This window comes from Panthera pardus, unplaced genomic scaffold (genome assembly GCF_024362965.1).
Source record: "Panthera pardus isolate Hobbes unplaced genomic scaffold, ASM2436296v1 HiC_scaffold_10, whole genome shotgun sequence".
NCBI lineage: Eukaryota > Metazoa > Chordata > Mammalia > Carnivora > Felidae > Panthera > Panthera pardus.
This window is the reverse complement of record NW_026526655.1, coordinates 46,958,438-46,980,443: the sequence shown is the minus strand read 5'-3', so window position 1 is coordinate 46,980,443 and position 22,006 is coordinate 46,958,438. Positions and strand designations below refer to the sequence as shown.

At 34.0% G+C, this 22,006-nt stretch overlaps 1 protein-coding gene across 2 annotated transcripts in view; it reads right to left on the bottom strand.

The window, feature by feature from the left end:
- The window catches only part of CALCRL (calcitonin receptor like receptor), a 102,987-nt gene that overhangs the window by 7,800 nt on the left and 73,181 nt on the right, over positions 1 to 22,006 (bottom strand). For both annotated transcript variants that reach the window (XM_019461676.2, XM_019461682.2), the window contains 6 exons: positions 11,596 to 11,722; positions 8,401 to 8,554; positions 6,361 to 6,421; positions 6,211 to 6,277; positions 1,280 to 1,498; positions 1,084 to 1,125 (listed from right to left, as the gene is read on the bottom strand). In XM_019461676.2, the coding sequence (XP_019317221.1) occupies positions 1,084 to 1,125; positions 1,280 to 1,498; positions 6,211 to 6,277; positions 6,361 to 6,421; positions 8,401 to 8,554; positions 11,596 to 11,722 (670 nt within the window). The remainder of the gene's footprint in view (positions 1 to 1,083; positions 1,126 to 1,279; positions 1,499 to 6,210; positions 6,278 to 6,360; positions 6,422 to 8,400; positions 8,555 to 11,595; positions 11,723 to 22,006) is intronic.

Sequence of the window (22,006 nt, the reverse complement as noted above, 5' to 3'; positions counted from 1 at the left end):
GAAATATAGCCTCCCATGTTTGACAGTTCTACACTCCAATATAAATAATTAAGTGAAATAAAAATTTTTAGAAATCAATTTGATAAAATCAAACATGAAATTTCATTATTTGCTGAGAAAGAAATAAATTCTTGTTAAGCAAAGAAAACCAATATTTTATAGATTTTCATGACATGTACATGATTTCCAATGTTGATTTATTTGTAGGAATAGTTCTCATAAAGTTATACCAACTGGTTGACATGGTTCCCATCTGAAGCTTTGTGATAAGCTTCACAGTTACCAAGTATTTGAGTCTCACTCGGTGGCTCTCTAGATTTCTAATTTTGCTGAGTTTTCCAGTCCTCTAACAGATTAAAACTTGTCCGGTAGATTAAAAACAGATAAAGAGCTAAATCAATATAGCTCAAACCACTGAGCCATAACACCATTCATATGCATAAGAAATATGGTACCAGTTTGTAAAACACCTGAAACTTTCCACTTAGGGAAGCCTAGGATAAAAATGTTGAAATATCCAAGAGCATGTTGCCATGTTACAAATTAGAGCATTCTCTTCTCCGAAGTTTTCTAACTTACTGCATGTCCTCCCTGTATAACTGAGAGTTTAATTTTTTTTTAAATCTTTTTGTAACCACCAGAAAACTATTTTCAAAGACCACATTGTGAGCTAGGCAAAACAAAAAAAGAGAGAAAGGGGGGAAATGAAAATGAGTCAATTCTATTTCATATTACAGTGTATGTTTTATGAGGGTGTGGATTGCCTAGCACTGGACCTAGGACAAAGGCCAGACTTAAAAAAGATTCGTTCAAATGGTAGGTGAAAGACTAGATAAATCAAAGTAAATGATAGACTCTTTTAAAGTGAGGCTGATTTTGCCCTACTCTTGAACTCCAGTATGACCCAAGCTTTTGGGTAGAAGAGTTACATCCATGAAAAGAGATCCTGTGGTTCTTTTTCCTGATCAAAATGGAATTTGAAGTAGTTGTTCCTAGGGAATGTGTGATTCTCTCTCTCTCTTTTTAAGGAAAAGATACATTGCAAATATAAAATGATAAAAGGAATAAAAACAATCACCATACCTCTCCATTAAAGAAGCAGAAAATTGTAGAAACCAAAAGACCCTGTAAAAGAAAAATAGAATTTTCTGACTCCAGATGGAAAAGATACATTATTTGTAACCAACTTGCTACGTACACAGTTAAGACTAAAACCAAAGCCACATGCAATTTAATACCAAATTTCACAAGCTGCCTTCCTGATTCAAGAGCACCATACCTGATAATGCATAAGGATGTGCATGATGTAATCATATATCTCCTCTGCAATCCTTCCTTCAGGTCTCCACGGAAGCAGCACAAATTCAATGCCAAGTAATGGCACCAGGATAAGTGTAGCTCTGACAGCTTTCATGTAGAGATTGGATTCTGCTTGGTGAGTAACTTTTAACTTGGTGATGAGAACACGTACAATGTTTAATAGAAAAAAAAGATTCACCTAAAAAAATAAAATGACATCATGAAAATTATTTCATATTTAATATTAAGAAGCATTTTTGAAGGATCCTTGAATTTATAAATCTTAGATTCTTTTCTTTATTTTTTTTAATGTTTATTTTTGAGAGAGAGACAGAGACAGAGTGCAAGCAGGGGAGAGGCAGAGAGAGAGGGAGATACAAAATCTGCAGACGCTAGGCTCTAAGCTGTCAGCACAGAACCTGACGTTGGGCTTGAACTCATAAACCATGAGATCATGACCTGAGACCAAGTCAGATGCTTAACTGACTGAGCCACCCAGGAGTCCCAATCTTAGATTATTTTCAACGTACAAGAATATGTTCTACTACCGAGAATATATGTCCAATATATTAACTTGTATTTCTACAATTGTGATTTATTAATTTAACAAGTACATCAACTTTAATGGGCCTAGACTTTAGAAAAATAAAATTACGGCAGAATTAGTGTAGAACACCTTCAGTTAAATAATATATGAGAGTTTTTATCAATTCATTTTCTTAATGTAATTTTTTAAAATTTCACTGTGGTCCAAAAACTAAATCTTTTCAACATTTTCAGCTCAAAGGAAATAATTGTTTATGACAAATGCTAATTTTTAAAAGTGTCTCCTCTGTATCACTGTCCATACTGGAACTTTCCAAATACATATTCTACCATAAAATAACCATTTTCATCTTTTTGGTTCCTTCTTCCTGTGTTTCTTTTTGTAGCAATAATCTTCATAACTCCCCAGTATAGTATAGTAAGCTTTTTTATCATTCTGAGGAGGCTGGTCACACACTAAATCAGCTGATGTTCAACCCAGATAATCCTAGAGATAAAATAATTTTGGCATCCCACAGGGACTTTTGTTAATTTCTTTCTGTAATTACATATTTGCTGTGTGTTAACAACTTTCCCCAAGACAAAATATTCTTTTTGAAAGGGAGACATAAAACATCAAAATACAGCAAGGATAACTAAGTTACTCAGGCAATGGACAGAGTTCTACTTTAATATATCTCTCTCTTTTGCTCTCTCTCTCTCTCTCTCTCTCTCTCAGGTTGAATACCACTTTCTTATCTTCATTTAAGTCAAAATCTTTTACACTTGACTATTTTTCTCTGTGCCCATATTTATGCCTTCCATAGGATTAATGGCATTAACTCCAGAAGAGCCCCTCAGGACTCTTATGCTATTATGCTATGTTCTCTTTCCTTTTTCTTCACCCTGACTTCTAGTATCTGTGCTTTAATAATCTAAAAGTTTTAAGCTACATACATACATACTTTATGTCTGCATACTTTAATAAATTGGAATAGTAATTATAGTATCTCATTTAATACAGAAAACAGTGAACAAATGCTTTTGCTGATTTAAGGCATGTGTTATGAAAATAACTGGGCATAAAAATATCCTACTACTATTCTTAGAGAATCTAATGGAACATATGCTCCAAAGATATACAGCTCACTACAATCCTGATGGAAACACATCTATGAAAAGTAACATGAGTTATAGACACAGGAATATCTCTGCTAAAGACAAAAGCAGAATAAGCCATTTCAACAGGTGTAAGAAGGAAACATGACAAATCAACACATCAGCTGTTATTCCACCCTTCTTAATATATTCCCTTCCTAAATACTCATTGTTGTTTAAAAGTGTTGATTAAATGGAAATCAGTACCAGTCCGTAGAAGAAAATATAATAATGCCCTTTATCTGCTTATAAATTTAGAATATAAAATATTTTATAATCCTTACAGAGAAAATCATAAATTATAAAATCAGTAGAAATGCTGCAATTTAGGTGTCCATTAAATGAAAATTTCTAACTGCAAACTGCTTCTCCAAAATGGCAAATCTAATTTAAAATGTGAAACGGGAAACTAGAAAGTCACCCTACTTTATTTTCTGCAAATACTCCCATTTATTTTGAATAAGAATAGAACAAGAATCTTCCATTTCAGACGAACCAGGTCTAAATCTCATGTATCTTAGCGCAAAACTAGTTAAGGTAAAGAAAAGAAACTTGTTTTTACCCCAATATGCATAAAGATCACATAGCTGGTGTGCACAACAGGACATTTTCATATCACGGTACCACCCTGGGAAACAGGGTGCATCAGCACCGTAGCTGTTGGAGGATTCCTGCAAGCCATTCCGATAGTAGAACAGCCAGCAATCACTTAACTATGTACTGAACGGACTTAAATATCTCTCACTAAACACAAATTAAATGGATCCCCTCTCAGCTTCCCTTTGGCAGGATCTCAAAAGTGCTGTAGCCACTTGAATTCCACCCAGCTCAAGGGGAAATGTGACAGGGGAAGTCTGAGTGGAAAGAAACCGATTGAGGTTGAAATATTTTATTTATAAAAAATGTACTTAAGCATGTGACCATATAAACAATTGCTAAGTCCCCTCCCAAGACCTTGGAATTGGCCAGAACCAGTGAGGAGCCCTCGAAATTAAACAGACAGAACAATTTATCCTGGTAGAAAAATAGGCTCCTGCTGTTTTGTTAAGACAAGAAAATGGAAACAGTTTTATGCAAATAATGTGGATTTTCACTTCCTTTCCTACAGAGTAGATGGGTTATATTTCTGTGTGATATTCTACCCTAGCTGTACCATCTACTCTTCCCTCCCAAAATTGATGTGGAGAGGCTTTTCTAAGGATTTTGTTAGTTACGATTACATTTTTCATTTGCTAAGGTTCCTTTACTTATTTCCTGAACCTCTCTGATTTAAGCATTTGAATTAATACCCCTTTGCAGAATAGTCAGATCTCTTGTAATAAATTTTGCCTTATGTTCTGTAAGCTCCTGGGTGGCCCCAAAACGTGTCTTATTTCTTCTAACTCTCCTCAGAACAGAATCAGAGTATTATGTAGAAGTTACAAGAAACTTTTTAAAGCATTTTCTTTGGACAGTTTTTTGTTATGTTTTGTTTTTTTGTTTGTACTTTTTTTTTTTTTTTTTGTATTGTAGGCACTGGGTTAGCAGGATGCATCTCATATAATTCTTACAATAACCTATGAGGTATCCGTTCTTATTATTCCCTAATCACGGAAGAGACAACAAATGCACTGAGAGGTTAAATACAAAACAAAACAAAACAAAACAAAACAAAGCAGAACTTGCCCTGAGATACCCAGCCAGATGTGGTAGAACTAGGTTTCGGTGCAGGCTCTTTCAAAGAATACTAGGATATCTCAAGGTACAACTTAAAAACAGTGTGTCGTGCATGTCCCCAGTAGGTGCAGGGCAGAAGGGAAGGAAATGTTTCTGCCTATGAAATTCTCACTAGAGTCTACATTACAGTATATTAAAATTTCCATAAATGATATAATAAATTCCATGTGTTGATTTTTGAACTGGCTGTCTTATGTGGCCAGGCACAAATCAGAGGTTTGACATTTGTTAATGTGCTTTATACATGCCAGGCTAATTACTGTATATGTATTACCTCATTTAACTCTTTGTTAAAAGGATTTAAAAATCACTACTATAATATTCTTTATTTTACCAGTGAAGGACTTGAGACACAATGTAATTAGTTTAATTGCCTGGGGTCATACAGCCGGTCAAAGGTGGAAAAGGAGTTCAAGCCCAGGCCTTCAGCCTCCAGAAGTTTCCCTCTTAATTGTGACTTGTTTTTGACAATTGCTTGAACAGTGTTCAAACATAATAATATACTAACCTACAGCTAGCAAATATAGTAAAATAATAGAAGAATATTTGTCTAAAACAAAGCATTTGAAAACAAGGTTTAGGAAGCTCTGAATTTTGGCTGAGAAACATACCACCTTTATCTTTTTATATATAATTGAGTATCAGTTGTAATTACCATCCCAGAGAGTGTAATTACATTCTGGTCTCTAATGCTATATGAAAAAAAGTATGTTAATCTGGATTAATTTATTTCCCTATTGAAACAATGTAATAAAAGCATTGAATGTGACTTCTGTTTCATTGTAACCACACTTAAAAATGTCCAATTGGTGTATTCATATTAAGTGATGATCATTATAATAATAAAACAATAGTTTAACCAATACTCTCTTTTTCCAAATTAAAGTCTTTTCTCTATGGGACTGTTACTCTTACTACCAACAAAGGTGTGTGGGTTTTTCCCATTTGCCATTCCTACTCACATCGTCTATACCCTCTGCCCTTCTCTTCTGCTCTGTGCCCCAGGAAACTCAGAGGCACCTCTAAAGATTGCACCATCGTTCAAGCTTTCTTGCTCTCTGATATTTGCTGCACTTAGCCAAAGGGAAGAACCAAGAAATCAGAGCATAGGAAAAGAGAAGTTTTGGTATTTCTTCCTCCTTCTTCTTCCCTACCAGGCTGTGGTTTTGGCAGTGGCTGTATTCTTCCACTCAAATCGAGACCTCCTGTTGGGCCACTCCTCCTAGCAATGGTCTAAATCCGGTAACACTGTTCTGACCCCTCTTGGGGTCTAGCCCCATTAACAGCTTCCCACTGCCAGTCCTGGGTGCCTGGCCATCCCTTAGGAATAAGCTCCTGTTCTGTCCCTGCCTTCACTTCACATACAACACCTTTATTACACTGTCTTCAATTAGACACTGTGAACATGTCATTATTTCCCCCAGGATCTTGAAAGATATCATAGGCCAAATGATTCAGGAAATAAAGTTGAAATATGAACATCATGAAAAAAGGAAAATTTTAATTACATACCAGTAAAGCAGCACAAATTGGACCATGGATAATATAGAGGAGATGGGTATCAGAACTGATCCAGCAGCTTGGGGAAAAAACAGGAAAATTATGTTGAAGACTTTTATTTTACTTAGTTCCAATAGAAATCAGAAAGAGAGATTATCTTACTTGTCATTGTAATATAAGCTTCTCGCAACAGCATGTATACAAGCAGGGATCAGTGGAAATCCTGTAAATATCAAATGAAAAGAAAATAAACAAGCAACTTTCTCTGTAGATGGAATTTCTAAAATGTGTCATAAAATATGAAACTCCGAGTACTCTCGGAACAAACATAACTGGTCACTATATGTTTATTGAATAAATATTATGAAGTATTTGTTATTTATATATTCAGGTGTGTGTGTGTGTGTGTGTGTGTGTGTGTGTGTGTGTGTGTGGTTTCTTCTAATAGAAGTCATTTTGAATCCATGGACTTCAGAGCCTAAGTCCATAATTTTACTGCCTAAGCCCCAAGACTTAGAAGAATTCAATAGATTTTCTTTTTGTAAGTTACTTCTTTACTTATTTTGAGAGAGAGAGTGCAAGTGGGGGAAAGGTAGACAGAGAGAATCCCAAGCAGGCTCCTTGAACAGTCAGCTCAGAGCCTGACATGGGACTTGAACCCAAAAACCATGAGATCATGACAGGATCTGAAAACAAGAATCAGATGCTCAACTGACTAAGCCACCGAGGAGCCCAAAGAATTCATATATATTTTCTATGATATGGAATTGGCCAATACTTAGTAGATAGTCAGATGTGGGAAGAAGTTGAGACTGATGAGGTGAAGAAAAAGAGAAAGATTATATATATATATATATATATATATATATATATATATATATATATATATCAGATATTTGTTTTTACCATTCTAAATCAAATTTTTCCAAAATGAAATGAAAAAAATGTTTTATAAAGGTAACCTTACTAAATATACTGAATATACTAAAGAGTGTGTGTGTGTGTGTGTGTGTGTGTACATACCTCCATCTATCAGTGTCTATTTGTTGTCTGGCCGGATAGATAGGCAGATTGATATATGATAGGGAAGTATAATTTCAGTTATGTTTCCGGAAACTAGCCCAATTGAATTCATTTTAAGCATTATATATTTTGCATTATTCTCCTTATTTTTAAAAATATGCTAGGGGGCACCTGGGTGGCTCAGTCAGTTAAGTGTCTATCTCTTGTTTTTGGTTCAGGACATGACCTTATGGTTTGTGAGTTCAAGACCTGTGGCAGGATCTGTACTGAAAGCACAGAGCCTGCTTGGGAGTCTCTCTCTCCATCTCTCTCTGCCTCTTCCCTGCTTGCACTCTCTCTCTCTCTCTCTTTCAGGATAAATAAATAAAATAAATGTGACTTTAAAAAAAATAAATAAAAACATGCTAGAAGCACAAATCAAGAAACAGGCTTTTAATTACAGAGAACAAACCGATGATTACCAGAGGGGAGGTGGGTTTAAGTAGGTGATGGGGATTAAGGAGTGCACTTTTCATGATGAACACTGGGTGATATATGGAATTGTTGACTCACGATATTGTACACCTGTAACTAATATAACACTGTATGTTAACTAACCAGAATTAAAAAAAAAAACTTAAAAATAAGAAGAAAAAGATAAGAAAATATGCTAAAAGTGTATCATTATTTGCTTTGTGAATGATACCATGTCAGAAGATTGTGTGGAAAAATAGATCTTTTGTGTGCCTTTATTCAATAACTGATCCCTCTACCCTTACAATAAAATGATATTTTTTTAAAAAGCAAACTTTTTCAGAGTGGAACTTCAAAGCTGGTTAAGCCCAATGCCCTCATTTTGCACATAGGAATAAGGAGATTCAGAATAATACAAAGACTAGATCCCTAATTCATGATTCCAATTCTATTGTGTTAGCCACTGCTTATTCAGCCAAGATACACATTGGAATATTAAATAGAAAAAAAAACAACAACATTGTATTATTGACCTTTTGACTACTGAAAACAATGAGTCAGTGGTACTTTTAAAAATATTTCAACTTACAGCAATAATCAAAGGTTAGTTGCCTGATGTTGTTTAAGAATGATTAATAATAAGGAAAATTGTATTTCAGAGGAACTCTGCATCTTCCAAGAGCTTTCTTGAAAGGTGAGGCAGCACATACCTGTAATGGCACTTACCCCAGCCAAGCAAATAATACCACATCAAGTGCTGCTTTTCCGCAAACACAGCCACCACAATGAGTGTGTGTAGGTAAATGCCTTCACAAAGCATCCAAAAGTAGTTACAGCCCATCAGGTAAAGATGAATGAACTGAGATACTTTACAACTAATCTGTGAGAAAAAAAGAAAGAAGAAAGCAATCAGTATTTATGAATTCACATGTAAAGCAATAGTCTAGTTTAACTTAGTTATACAGAAATATGGAATTTTCTCTCCTCTACACAAAATCTTATGCGCTAATGATTAAGACTGTAAAATGCCAGTCTTCATCCTGATCTAATTGTGCCTCAAAAGTTTTTAGCCACTGACTCTAAAGATATATAATGATATACATCCCAAGAAATGTGTAAATTCCAAATTTATTACATTTAGTGGATGTGTATTTTCCAAATACGCTTTTTCGTGAAAAGTGCCCAACAATTCAAAGTCTTGCATATAACTGCTATCAATGCAACTACTTAGTGAATAATAATCTAGCGAGCCATATTTTATCTTATTCATAAATGAGGTTGAGGATTTCATGTAAGTAAAAAAGAAGAAAAAAAATATGATTTCCTTCCTCTTCTCCTGAGATCTCCACTTTCTCTTCTCTCTTCTTAGGGATAGGAAGAGGAAGGTTCAAATACAGGGTAAATATGAAGAAGGAAGAGATATATTTTACTCTCTTAGAAAGGAGAATAAATTTAAAGCTCTCCCAGAAATATACGGCCAGTCACTCTCATGAGCTCCTAATTATCTGTTCAATAAATATTTAGTGGCAATTATCATTATTTTCGATATAAATATTTTTTTCACTAAAAAGAAAGCTGGAAGTGAAATACATGGAAAATAAATACTTTGTTAACATAGAATAGTAATCATAACATTTGCATATTAGGTAGCTTAAAGTATTTTTTATATATTGTTTTATTTAATCTTTAATGCTGTGTGACACAATTTATCACTAGGCACATATCTCATGGATAGAAAACTGAGAGAAGTTAAGTGATTTGCTAATATTCATATAATATCAACCCAGGTTACACCCTGAACACAAGTCTTACAATTCTAATTTTATTTTCATGATTATACACAATGCTTTCTACCTGAAGGACATTGATAAAACTTCGTCTCCCATTAAATACATTGGCAGAATGCATAACATTAAATTTTAAATAAAGTATCTTGATGTCAAACACAACATTATATTAACAAGTCTTCTCAAAGGTAATAATGAGTTATTCAATTATATTCTATAGAAATAATGGACTTAAGCTTCAAATTTTTTACCTGTTATAGTTTTTAGATATGCACATCTAATTGGGCTTCTTACTACTAACTTCCCTTAAAAATAGAAATCTATCAGCCACCATGATAAAAAGACTTAAAACATGCTTCACAAACATATTTTTATGAAGGGCATTGCTGATATAAACAAACAATAAATTTTCCAAGAATACATGAAGAACAACTATATTATAGCTTGCAATTTGCACATTAAATACAATATCCTCATATCTAAATGTAAGATTTATCATCTCTTGATCTGCAGCTTCTTGACAAAACTCCTAATCTCTTTGCTCTAGAGAAATTCACTCTTAAATGATAGCCCAGTAGCCAGTTTTTTTATATTGTTAATTATATCCCAGTGTGTTTCCTCACCCAGTGATGTTAGAGTGGAACATATACAAGATGAAGCAATCCGGATACATATGTGCAAACAATGCAGGGAATCTTAGCATTTTGGAAATAACCCCAATACAGACATAAAACACATAGGAGAGTATTGTTTATTGGCCCATTGAGTGGAAATTCCTTCCCTTCCCTGATTTCAGTAACTAGATAACTTAATCTTTAAAAAAACACTTTATATACACAATACATATCCACTCCTCCAAAAATCCATATCCAAAACTGTAGTATGGATTCTACAAACATTACAAAAGCAGATGATTTTAAATACTTGAATATATGTTTGTTATTTTTGGAGATACTTTGATTTAAATATAGCTCATATGTACATATAGTTTACATAAAATGTGTGCATTTGTATAAGTAAACTTGCGTTTATGTTTTAAAATATGGCTTTTATATTATGACAGTCTCTGTGCTTATTTCTGTGTATCTTTTGATACTCATCCTAAAAATTGTGTTTCCAGAAACAGACCCATAAATACAGAGAACAAGCTATTGTTACTAGAGATGGAAAGTAGGAGAGCCGGGAGATGGGCAAAATGGGTGAAGGGAGTTGGGAGGCACAGGCTTCCATCCTATGGAATGAATAAGTCATGGGAATGAAAGGCATAGCATAGAAAATATAGTCAATGGTATTGTAATAGTGATGTACAGCGACAGGTGAGAGCTACACTTGTGGTGAGAAAAGCATATAGTGTTGTTGAATCACTATGTTATACACCTAAAACTAATGTAACATTGTGTGGAAACTGTACTTCAATAAAAATTTTTTTAAAGAAAAAAATTGTACTTCCAAAGGTGTTATAGAGAAACAATTTATAAATATTTGCCTAGATAATGAAGACTTAGTAGAGTCCTTTAAAAATTTAATGTAAAGAAGTTTAATGTATAAGTCATTTTCCTCTAGTTTTATCAACTATTTAAAGTCAGCCTGATCCCAAATGTAGGATAGGAATTTTTCTATTACCATGTCTTGTTTTTTCTAACTACACAATTATTTGCTTTGATTAATTTTTAAAATTCAACTGAGTAGATGTTATGTGGTCATAAATTCTTATGTCCCACTAGCAGCAGGACCCTAAGCATAAAATGAGGTAAATTATATATATATATATATATATATATATATAGTTTATATATGATATGTATATGTATCATATATAAATAATTTAAGCATAGAAATGTATTCTTCCTTTTGATAGTCAACTTTTATAACCTGGGAAAGATTGAGATGTATTTACCTATATACATCTATATACATATATACCTATATTTACCTATATACCTATATACATATATACCTATATTTACCTATATCTCCATATGCCAGACCCTATTTTGTGTGTGTACACACACACACATATGTATTTATACACACTTACATATATCAGGACACCCCCCCACCCACGCACCCACCACTGTTCACATTTCTTTCCCTCTAACCTTTGAACCTAAGGATACAATCTCATTTTACTTACAGGATTTGTGGCCACTAAAGCCTGGTTGTTGGCCACTGCAGTGAGATGAATGATTGTTACAACAGAGTTACAAACAAAGGAGAAAAATAGATTTTTGTGCAAGGTAATCCTTTGGCAACTTAGGCTCCTAAAAGGCAAGAGAAATCACATATTTTATTTTTTTTAATAATAGTTCAAATGAGATACATTCACAGTTCATAGCAGCTGCTCCAAATATGGAAAAATTCTTTTTTCTCCCCAAGATTCACTCAATAAAATCTTAATTAGGGAAAACCTATAATGCTTTAAAACAGAGACAAATGAGTTGCTTCAGTATGGGGAGACACACATAGGAACAGGAAATTTGCCTATACAGGACCTCTACATAAATTTCTTCTATTAATCTCTTACCATGGTTAATATTTTAATTTATTCTGAAAAATGTAGAAACTGAGATTCAGTGAAGTTAGATAATGGATTAAAAAATCCTACAACTAATTAATTTGAAAACTTTGGGTCTGTCAGATTCTCACACAGATAATGCTCTTTTCACTATACCACATAGGTTTTCCTGTTTATATAGCCTGTTTATGATTGTGGTTGTCCTGTTTATAGAGCCTCTGTGTGGTGGTAGTGAGTATGCATACCAAGCATGAGAAAGATAACACTGTATTCAGAATAGATAAACTGATAAAAATATAGACGTAGCAATCAATGAGATTGTTCAGCTCTACTGAATTTTTTTCTAATTGGCCCAGTCATATGTGAGATATGAAAATATTACCTCCTTTTACTGGAGGTCTTCCTATGTAAAATTAAATAAATTAAATAAATTTTAGGAAAAGTCATTATTAATGACAGGAAATACTATTCCTCAGATTGAATCCACATCTACCTTACCAGATTGTCCACATATGACTGAATTACTTATGCTCAAAGACCAACTCAAGTTCTTTCTTCTTCAAGAAGCATTTATTTGAGGGTTTATTATGGGTAACGTTTTAAACTACTAGAAAGGAATCCTTTTGAAACTGAATAACTATATCAAAACTAAACACAAATGTAGGAAGATATGAGGAAGGATTTCATTACAGAAATTAATATGGTCAATTTAGATAATCTATCCTATAGAACACAAACTAATGACTTCTACTTTGGAAACTTTAAGAAGATTTTAACTTAATTTTATCACTATATCACTTTATCCTAAGTAAACTATGTGCCCAGGATACTATAGTTAGGGTGGGATGCCAAGGTTTTCTATATTTAAAAATGCAAAGTTTAAGCTATATTGTCTCTGAAATTTCTTCCAGCTATAGATCTGTGACTTTATATATAGCTTTAGTATTTTAAAGGGTCTAGAAGTGAATTCAATCCAAATCCGTATTCACTTACATGCCTTCCACAGAAGTGGGTGCTATGAGGGAGGCAATGAAAAGTCTTCATGAATGAGATGGCTCTTAAGTCAATCATTGAGCATAAGACAGTTATATGCGACAAGTATGTGAAATCCAGCTGGAACCCTTCAGAATAGAAAAACAGCCGAGACCTGCTCGTGTTTTCACATTCGAGAGTCCTTGATTTGACTTTGCAGTGCGTGAGGTAGGGAGGTGTAGACAGGGACCAAAAAACAGAGCATAGATGATATTCTATAGAAAGAAGAATCTCCAAAAGTTTTTTTTTAACAGAGAAGTGGCATGACTGCTGTTACTATTTAAGTAAAGTCAACATTGATACAAAGATGGCTCTCTTTTGATAAAATACCACAGCAGTGACAAGTGTTTTATGTTCGTGGAGAGTGAAGAAAATTAATGAGCGTGAGAAAAGACCTAGTAAAGAATATTCTTTTCAGGATCATTTATATTATGTATAGTTTATTTATGTATTTATTTTTATTTTTATTTTGTAATTGATCACTCGTCTATGATGAGCATTATGAACATGTAAAATATGTCCACATGGTCTTATTTTAAAATGCCTTCCTTGAGTTTATTCTGTGTCTGTGCAGTGCCAATTATTTTTAGAGAAAAACTGCTCACCCATGCAAATATACACTTTTTTTTTTCATAACGGAATTTGAATAACTCAGCTACCATCATGGGAAAAATAAAATGTTTTCCTTAGCTGGGCTATTTTGCCCCTTTCTGCTGAATGCACTTATATTTGGGTCCGTTGGTTAAGACATATATATAAACACAAAATTTCATAGTTTTCAAATTATGGCCAAAATACTAGGAAGGTTTGCTTAGACAGAAAATAAGAAATGTTTGTAAAGAGTAAGTTGGAATGAAGGAAAACAAACACTAAAGAAGGCTTTTAAAAATGACAATTCGTAATAGAAGAGCCAAAAGATAAGCTAAGGGACATAACATGCACAGCATTTATATTATGACTATTGGGATTCGTAATATTCACATGTGCAAAGATTAAAAATAAATAAAATGGAATGCGAACTAATTAGCTGAAAGTAATTTAAACTTTCTTTGTGTGCACTTAAGCTTCCTTTTTTCCTCTATGATTGTGTGTATCTCTGTTCCTTTCAGAATTCCCTCCTTTCTGATGACTCTGCTCCTACCTCAATCTCGTTTGAAAGTTAAGGACGTAAAAACGAGCTGCCTGCATCTATTCTCTTCTAAAGATGTAGCTATTTTGAGTCTAGTAGCAAAAACAAACAAAAAGAACAGCTTCTTATTCTCTTACTCTGTGATAAAGAGAGATACTGCATTTCTTCCTTTAGAACACAAATAAAGCCATATGATGGGTAAAAGTTTGAAATAATAGAATGAACTCCTATTATAAATAAAATATTTAATATAAAAACCAAACAAATACTTAAGAGGATGCATGAAATCATTTCAGTACAGAGACATAAAGCTTATTTTGAGTGTTTTACAAAATCGTCTAAATAATATGGGCAACATAGATAATCCACCCTATAGAATTCAAGCCAAATACTTTGTTTTATGAACCCTGATATCCAGTTTAGCTGTCCATATTGTTGTCTTAAACTGAACCACTGCAAAATAAATTCACTTTGTGTTGTGTAAATATGTCCAACTATCTGTAATATTAGCCTATAGCTATTGCTTTAGGTTCTTCCATTTCTTCCTCCAGGTTCTGTGCAACTTAAATGCAGACAGATGCTGTCCCACACATGCTTTCTATCAAGGCCTAGTGGTAAAAATGCTCAAATGTTTCTAGTGCTGCATATTGTTTTTCTCTAAACATATTCATTAACACATGTAAGTACATCAGTACAAATAAAATCAATTGGTAAATGAAAACCAAAATACATCCTTGGTAAACACATTGGTTTCTTTAAATAAAACTCTAAAAATATTCAGGTATTTTTTTTCAAATGCAACCAATTTCACCTACTGTAAATTTTAAAATGTGCTTCTTTTACTCAAAATATTAAAACAATTGTTTCATACACTTGGAGAATGTTTCACAAAACACTCTTTGTTTTAATGTTATAGTATCTCTTCCTATCCTAGCATAGCCACAGAATACAAAATGTGGTTTGTGGGTTTGGATTGTTTCCATTTCATATTCTTATATATGATTATTTTAGAGTATATTTTTTAATGTTTATTTATTTATTTTGAGAGAGATGGGGAGAGAGAGAGAGAGAGAGAGAGAGAGCGAGCTCAAGCAGGGGAGAGGCAGAGAGATGGGGGGAGAGGGAGAATCCCAAGCAGACTCTACAGTGTTAGCGATGAGACTGACAAGAGGCTTGATCTCACTAACCATGATTTCATGACCTGAGCCAAAATCGAGTTGGACGCTTAATTGACTGAGCTAGCCAGGCGCCCCAGAATCTATTTCAACGTGCAATTTGACAATCAGAGTGTTAGAGGCAGTTGATGTAAGTGTGTCAACAAATCATCATACCTCGTGTGTAATCTAACTATGCCTCTCAGTTCTCTTTTGGAACAATTAGAAGCGGGTCGTATCAAGTCAGTACACATATTTCAGAGTGGGTTTTGAAACCTGGCCTGAGAATGAATCTGGACTGTATTACCTACTGATATTATGATTTAGGGCAAGTTATTTAAAAACTCTAATCCCTGGTTTCTGCATCTGTAATATAGGGATAACAATACTTCATAAGGTTGAATGAAAGGTGGAGTGAGATAAATCATGTCTAGTGTTTTTAGCATAATATCTCACCCATGTTAAGTTAGCTATTTTTTTAACACAGTTGTCATATGGCTGATTTTATTCAAGTTCTCCAATGTTGGTTTTCTCTCACAAACAATAAAATAGCATCAAGTTTTAGTAACCTAAAACTGCCCATGTTTTAAGTAATACAATGAAGCAAAAATTGCCATCTTTTTGTTACAAAGCAAAAGGATTTAGCATTAGAAAGATAATTTACATGTGATGAAGAGCAGGAGACCAAGCAACCTGAATTATCTTCCTAGGCATTTCATCCTTCCCAGAGTTGCCTCCAAATGACTGCTTTCATTATCATACAGGCCCCAAGTATTATGCTGTCCCATATTCAAAGTTCTGCCACACTATGAACAAAATATGTTGCCTTTGCTTCCCATTTGGTTTTGACCTAAGATAGAAATTTCCAAACTACTTTCACTCAATACTAATCCTGAGCAAAACTAGTAAGGGAAAGAGGAAATATAAACAATATAAGAATAGCCCAGTCTAAAAAGTACTGCTTTCTTATGCTAGTGTATCTAATTTAATTTCTTAATGCTCAGCTCTTTTCCCAAGACAACATTAACCATGTATCTGAGAGGAAAGTCCAGGCTAATCTGAACATAGCTAAGAAACAGGCAGAAATCAATACATGTATTACAAGGGAAAGTCGGCGCACCTGGGTGACTCTGTTGGTTAAGCGTCCAACTTTGGCTCAGGTCATGATCTCATGGTTTGTGAGTTCGAGCCCCGCATCGAGCTTTGCGCACTAACAGTGTGGAGCCTGCTTGGGATTCACTCTCTCTTTCTCTCTCTCTGCCCTCCCCCCACTCTGTCTCTCTCTCAAAATAAATAAATAAACTTTAAAAAAAAAAGGAAAATCAGTGTGGTTATTTTTTGTCTACTGAAGGGAACCTTGAGTTGATGGATTCACCTGGATAGGTATGACACAAAATACACATAACCTCTATCAATAGATCTCTTTGGAGGCTGCTTCTAATCCATTTAATCAGATTAGGACGAGTACAAGAGTGTTTCAACCAAAGTGCTCAATGAAAGTCCTTCTGGAGGGAAATGGTTGCTCTTCTCTATCATGCTCCCTTCTCCTTTGCCCCTGCCTTTCAAGGTTGCTCAGTTAAGATAACACATGAATATGGGCTGCCTAAGGAACAGATGTGCACATTTTGTGTGGCCAGAAGGCTTTCTCATGTGTGAGCTGCCCCATGCAAGAGTTCCTCCTGCTCTTCTAACGGGCAGGAAACCAAGAGAAGAAACAGGCTTTCTGAATGACTGTGATTCTTACACTCCCCCAAAAGACCCTTTTAGAGATAAAATTTGCAATAATGGCAGCCACCATTTATTGAGCTTTTAGAATAGACACAGAGGTAAGTACTTCACACTCATTATATGATGTAATAACCCTCTGAAATATCATTATCCTTTAATAAAATTGAAGTAAGTTGCTCCAGGTCACAATCCTATTAAGTGATCTGTTGAATTTGAATTTTGAATTTTGAGAAAATAATAAAGCTTCTGTCTCTTTCAGTATTCATTTAATCACTTATAACTATTTATTGATGTATAAGTAATATATTGTGTAATATTTTTGGTATTGAAGAAACAGTTGTGAATAATACAGATGTCACTCAGGTGGAGGGTAAATTCACACATAAATTACATCACGTAATTCCTGGTAGTGTTATATCCTTTTTAGAAATTAAAATAGGATTAAGAAATAGATAAAGACTGGGGCAGAGTCAGGGGAGACACAAGATAGAAATGAAACAGGAGAAGAATATGGGAGAAAAGCATTCCAAGGAGATTAAGAAGTTACTCTGAGTCAAAGTTCAAAAAAAAAAAATTGAGCTTAGAGTTTTTAAGGGGCACAAAGGACGGGTGAAAAAAGGCATAAGGCAAGACTCCACATTGTTTTTTTTCTATTCTAAGGTGAAGAAAATTAAAGAGTATAATTTACTAAATGATTTTTGATTCTGAAGCTCATACTCTTTTGTGTTACATTTCAGTGTTCTATTAGCAAATGTTAGCAGCATACCGTTCAGTCATTTTTGGGTTTTGTTTTCCCTAACTACTAAAAAGATGCTATACTTTAAAGGGTTTACTTTGGCTTTCTTCTAATATATAGTCATATCCATGGGTACAGTCTAGGAAAATAACTATGCCTGCAAGAGTGGAAAACCAAATTGCAAAAAATATTATCAGTTTGGGGTTCTCTATCTCAAATCATTATTTATGTTCTCTATCTCAAATTATTAACTTTTAACCCATTCAAATGACTGTATCAAGCAGTGAATCACTCGTTTTCTTAGAATGATTTGTCATTCTATTTCCATGAAAATTTGTGATGCCTAAATAGTGCTTGTTTCAACTTACACAAGCAAAATCGATTAAATATACCTATAAAGAAGTTACATATTTATTAGAAATAATAACAGAAATATGTGATGTTTAACATTCAGTTATAACTCAAGTAATAAGTTTGCTGTTTTCAATAAGTCCAAATTATTTAATTCAGTTAATTTACTTTAATTTCTATACCTGGGACTCTTCTCCATAAACCAGTAATAGCAATTATGTCATAGTGTAACTGGTTTTTGTTAGAGTAAATTTATTACTTCTTGTACTACTGTCTCCTTACTCAGCTCTGATACTCTAATGTGGAAATGCAATGCTTTTATTATTTAATTACAATGGGCATACTTAAAAAACTTTCCAACCAAGACTCACATTACTGAGTAGGAATGTTTTCACTTCTCACTGTGTTTAGTTTGAGGGAGATGGATTTCAGCACATTGATTGAAATTCACTAATTTGGAAATAGACTGCATGTGACCTAATGAAATGTTACTTGAAATACTGCGGTTAATTAACCATTATTCAATGTTAAGCTGAAGGACACCTGGGAAACATGCAGCAGAATAAAATATGTCTCAGAACCATAGTGCCTAACAAACTTACATTGAATGAAATGTACCAAAAAGTTGAGAGAGCAAGGATGATTCTGGATAGGCAATGAGAAGTATGTTACTCAGGGACCACTTGATGACTGTTTCCGAACTCAGTCATTGTCAAACCTCTGACGGGGCAGGTTTGCCAGATTTTAAACAACTTATGTAAGTGAAAAGTTCTAATTTGCCAAGACAAATACATCAGGCTATGGTTTGTAGAGTAAGACTCTTTCTTGTCTATGTTCCTATGTAGAATTTCTTTAAATAGTTAGCTTTGTTTAAAACTGACTTGAAGATGGAATCATGAACAGTTTTCAGGAGAAAGTTTATAACTTACAGAAGAAAATGATACTTTATCTAGTTTCAAGAGATATATGAAGAAACTGGAAGTGAGATAAGTGTTCACAATATTGATTGAATATATTCAGATATGATCTAAGGAAAAAAAGGTGAGATCTGGATCATTTATCCTGAAGAACATAAATATAAGCATTAAAGGATTATTTTATTAAGAAAGCTTTAGCCTATCGACTGGATAGATTTTTTGCTGCATTTTATTTAGGGCCTTATCTCAACTACCTAGAAATGACATCATTGTCTATAGTGTTGCAAATGTGCAACTTGGCTTTGGAATTACTTGGAATCAATGTCTGAAATGTCAGCAAAATTAAGATGTCAAAAAAAAAAAAAAAAGTACCACTTTTTCCCCCCTACAAGTCAGTGTTATATATGCTCTTTTATGTGCAAGAAGACAGAGCCCTTTATCTGGGTAAGAGCAAGATTTGCTATGCTCTCAAATTTTAAACATTAATTAAAATATAATTTATAACTAATTCTGGTAAAGTTTATTTATTTATTTTATCTAAAGGGTTGTGCTTTGTTTTTCCAAGGATCATTATGAGTAAGAGTCATTGCCTCTCAGGGCTTGGCAAATCCCAAAGCTCTGTCTCTCTCTTCCCCTCCCTTTCGGTTCCCTTTCTTTTTATCTCTCACTCTCTTTCCTTTAATTGGCTCTAATATAAAACTGAAGTATATCTGGTAAATAGTGTTTCATGTTCTCTGTTTCTAATTTAAAGCATGCCTGAGTGGTAGACTTTTTCTTTTCTTTCTGTAAATAAAAAATAACAAACAGAACCCTAAGTTGACTTTTTATTTGGTTCTTGGTTTTTATTAGGATGGGCCAGTACCTCTGAATTAACAAACAGAAAAAAAAAATGTCACCTCTACCAAAGACTAAGCAGAAATGACTGTAGCAGGAGGAACTGAGTTAAGAAGCAGAAAAGAGATATTGATAGCTTTTTCATAACAATGATATATGTGAAACATCAACTCCTATAGGATGTTTCCAGGTTGGTGGTAAGAAAGCTAAATTTCCAGTGCTCTTGACTATTTGAACATGCTTAATTAACCATTCAATTCAGTATTTTCTGAGGTGGTTTTGACCTTTCTTCAACCTACTTACAAAGTATCCTATATTGTTTTACACAGATTCTTCTACTGATTAGAATTTTAAGGAATTTTAATTTCTTTGTCGATGGAGACAAAGAAGGCCAGACAAACTCAAGGGACTTGTTGAAGGTCACAGATAAGTCATGGGAAAGTCAGTCTTAGAAATAAGCTTCCAAGTCAGTTCATGCCTTTCATTTCTCAAAAATGTATTAAGTGCCTACTATGAGCAAGGTCTTGTGCTAACCCCTGGAATGGGTTTTAAAAAACGCAGAGATGATTTGTGCTCTCACAGGACTAACTTCATGATATTCTTTCCACTACTTGTTGCTCAGTGGATAGTTGTTTTTGACGGATAGTGGCTTTTACTGTTTTGAGGAATATATAGTAGAAGTGTCCTAAAATAAAAGTCTAGACATTCTTTAATATGGTTTCAAGTACTGAGTAAGCTAGATGGTATCTTGTGGGCATAAAGAGTTTACTTATTTTTGACTAACTTAAGTTTTTCTAATATGATTATACTAATATTTTACTTATAAAATTTTTCACTCGTTTACTTATTTTTCTACATGAACATAACAATTTCTTTATAAATGTCATACATACAAAACTAAAAATTGTGTCCTTCGATTTTGTTTTTAAAGTGCCCATATTGTTATAATAGGCCTATCAGGGCTAAAAATTTATATAAAAATCTTTTAATGGACCAATAAGAAAGAGTGATAACTATGCCAATAATAGTGTTTCCAAATTAGACACTGCACTTAGCACTGAACATATACTATGTCAGTCCTTATACCAAACCTGTGATATAGATACCTATAGAGTTTGCATTTTAAAGATATGAGATTGAGGATTACAGAAATGAAAGAACTTGCTACATTGCAGGTGAGTGACAAAGGTGGGTTCTGACACTAAAGGTGCCTGTTGAGAGAACATACTCTTATACGCTGTTGTGTAAGGAAGGATGTCTAGATATATGAAAAAGTATGTAGAATGCTACACCTGGGTCTTACTTGAAGGGGGGTTTTCACGTTTTATCTAAAGCCTAAGAATGTATAATTAAAAAAGAAAAATTAATTTGTACTTTTACTTCATTTTGTTTAAACTCTCCATTTTTAAAAGGTAATTAAAGTCAAATAACATTACTAAGCCAAGTAGAAAGAACACAAATTGGGAGGAAGTCTGGATAACTTAATTAACTACTTAAAACCAGCTAATCTCTTCACTGATTGTTTACAGTTTTTACCTGTGGAAATTTTACCCATCATTTAACACTTATTTCAGTGTTAAAGTGAGATTATCACCTCAGGAATCTTCTGATTCTGAGTCAGAATGAGTCTTTCCTTCCTCTGTCTTCCCATAGCTCTTTGTACCTCCACAGTAGCTTTTTTTTTTTTTTTTCTTTTTCCACTTTGGATTACTATCAGATAGGGATAATGTTATGGGGCACCTGCATGGCTTGGTTGATTAAGTGACCAACTCTTTTGTTGTTTAACATTTTTAGAAGTTTATTTAATTATTTTTGAGGGAGACAGAGCAGGGGAGAGGCAGAGAGAGGAGAGAGAGAGAAACCCAAGCAGGCTCCATGGTGTCAGCACAGAGCCCAATATGGGGCTAGATCTCATGAATCATGAGATTATGGCCTGAGCTGAAATCAAGAATTGGATGTTTAACCAAGTCACTTAGGTGCCCCAGGCAACCAACTTTTGATTTGGGCTCAGGTCTTGATCTCACGGTTGTGAGGTCAAGCCCTGTGTCAGGTTCCTTGAGGGTATGGAGCCTGCTTGAGATTCTCTCTCTCCCTCTCTCTCTGCCCCTCCCCCGCTTGCATGTATGCTCTCTCAAAAAAAATTTTTTTT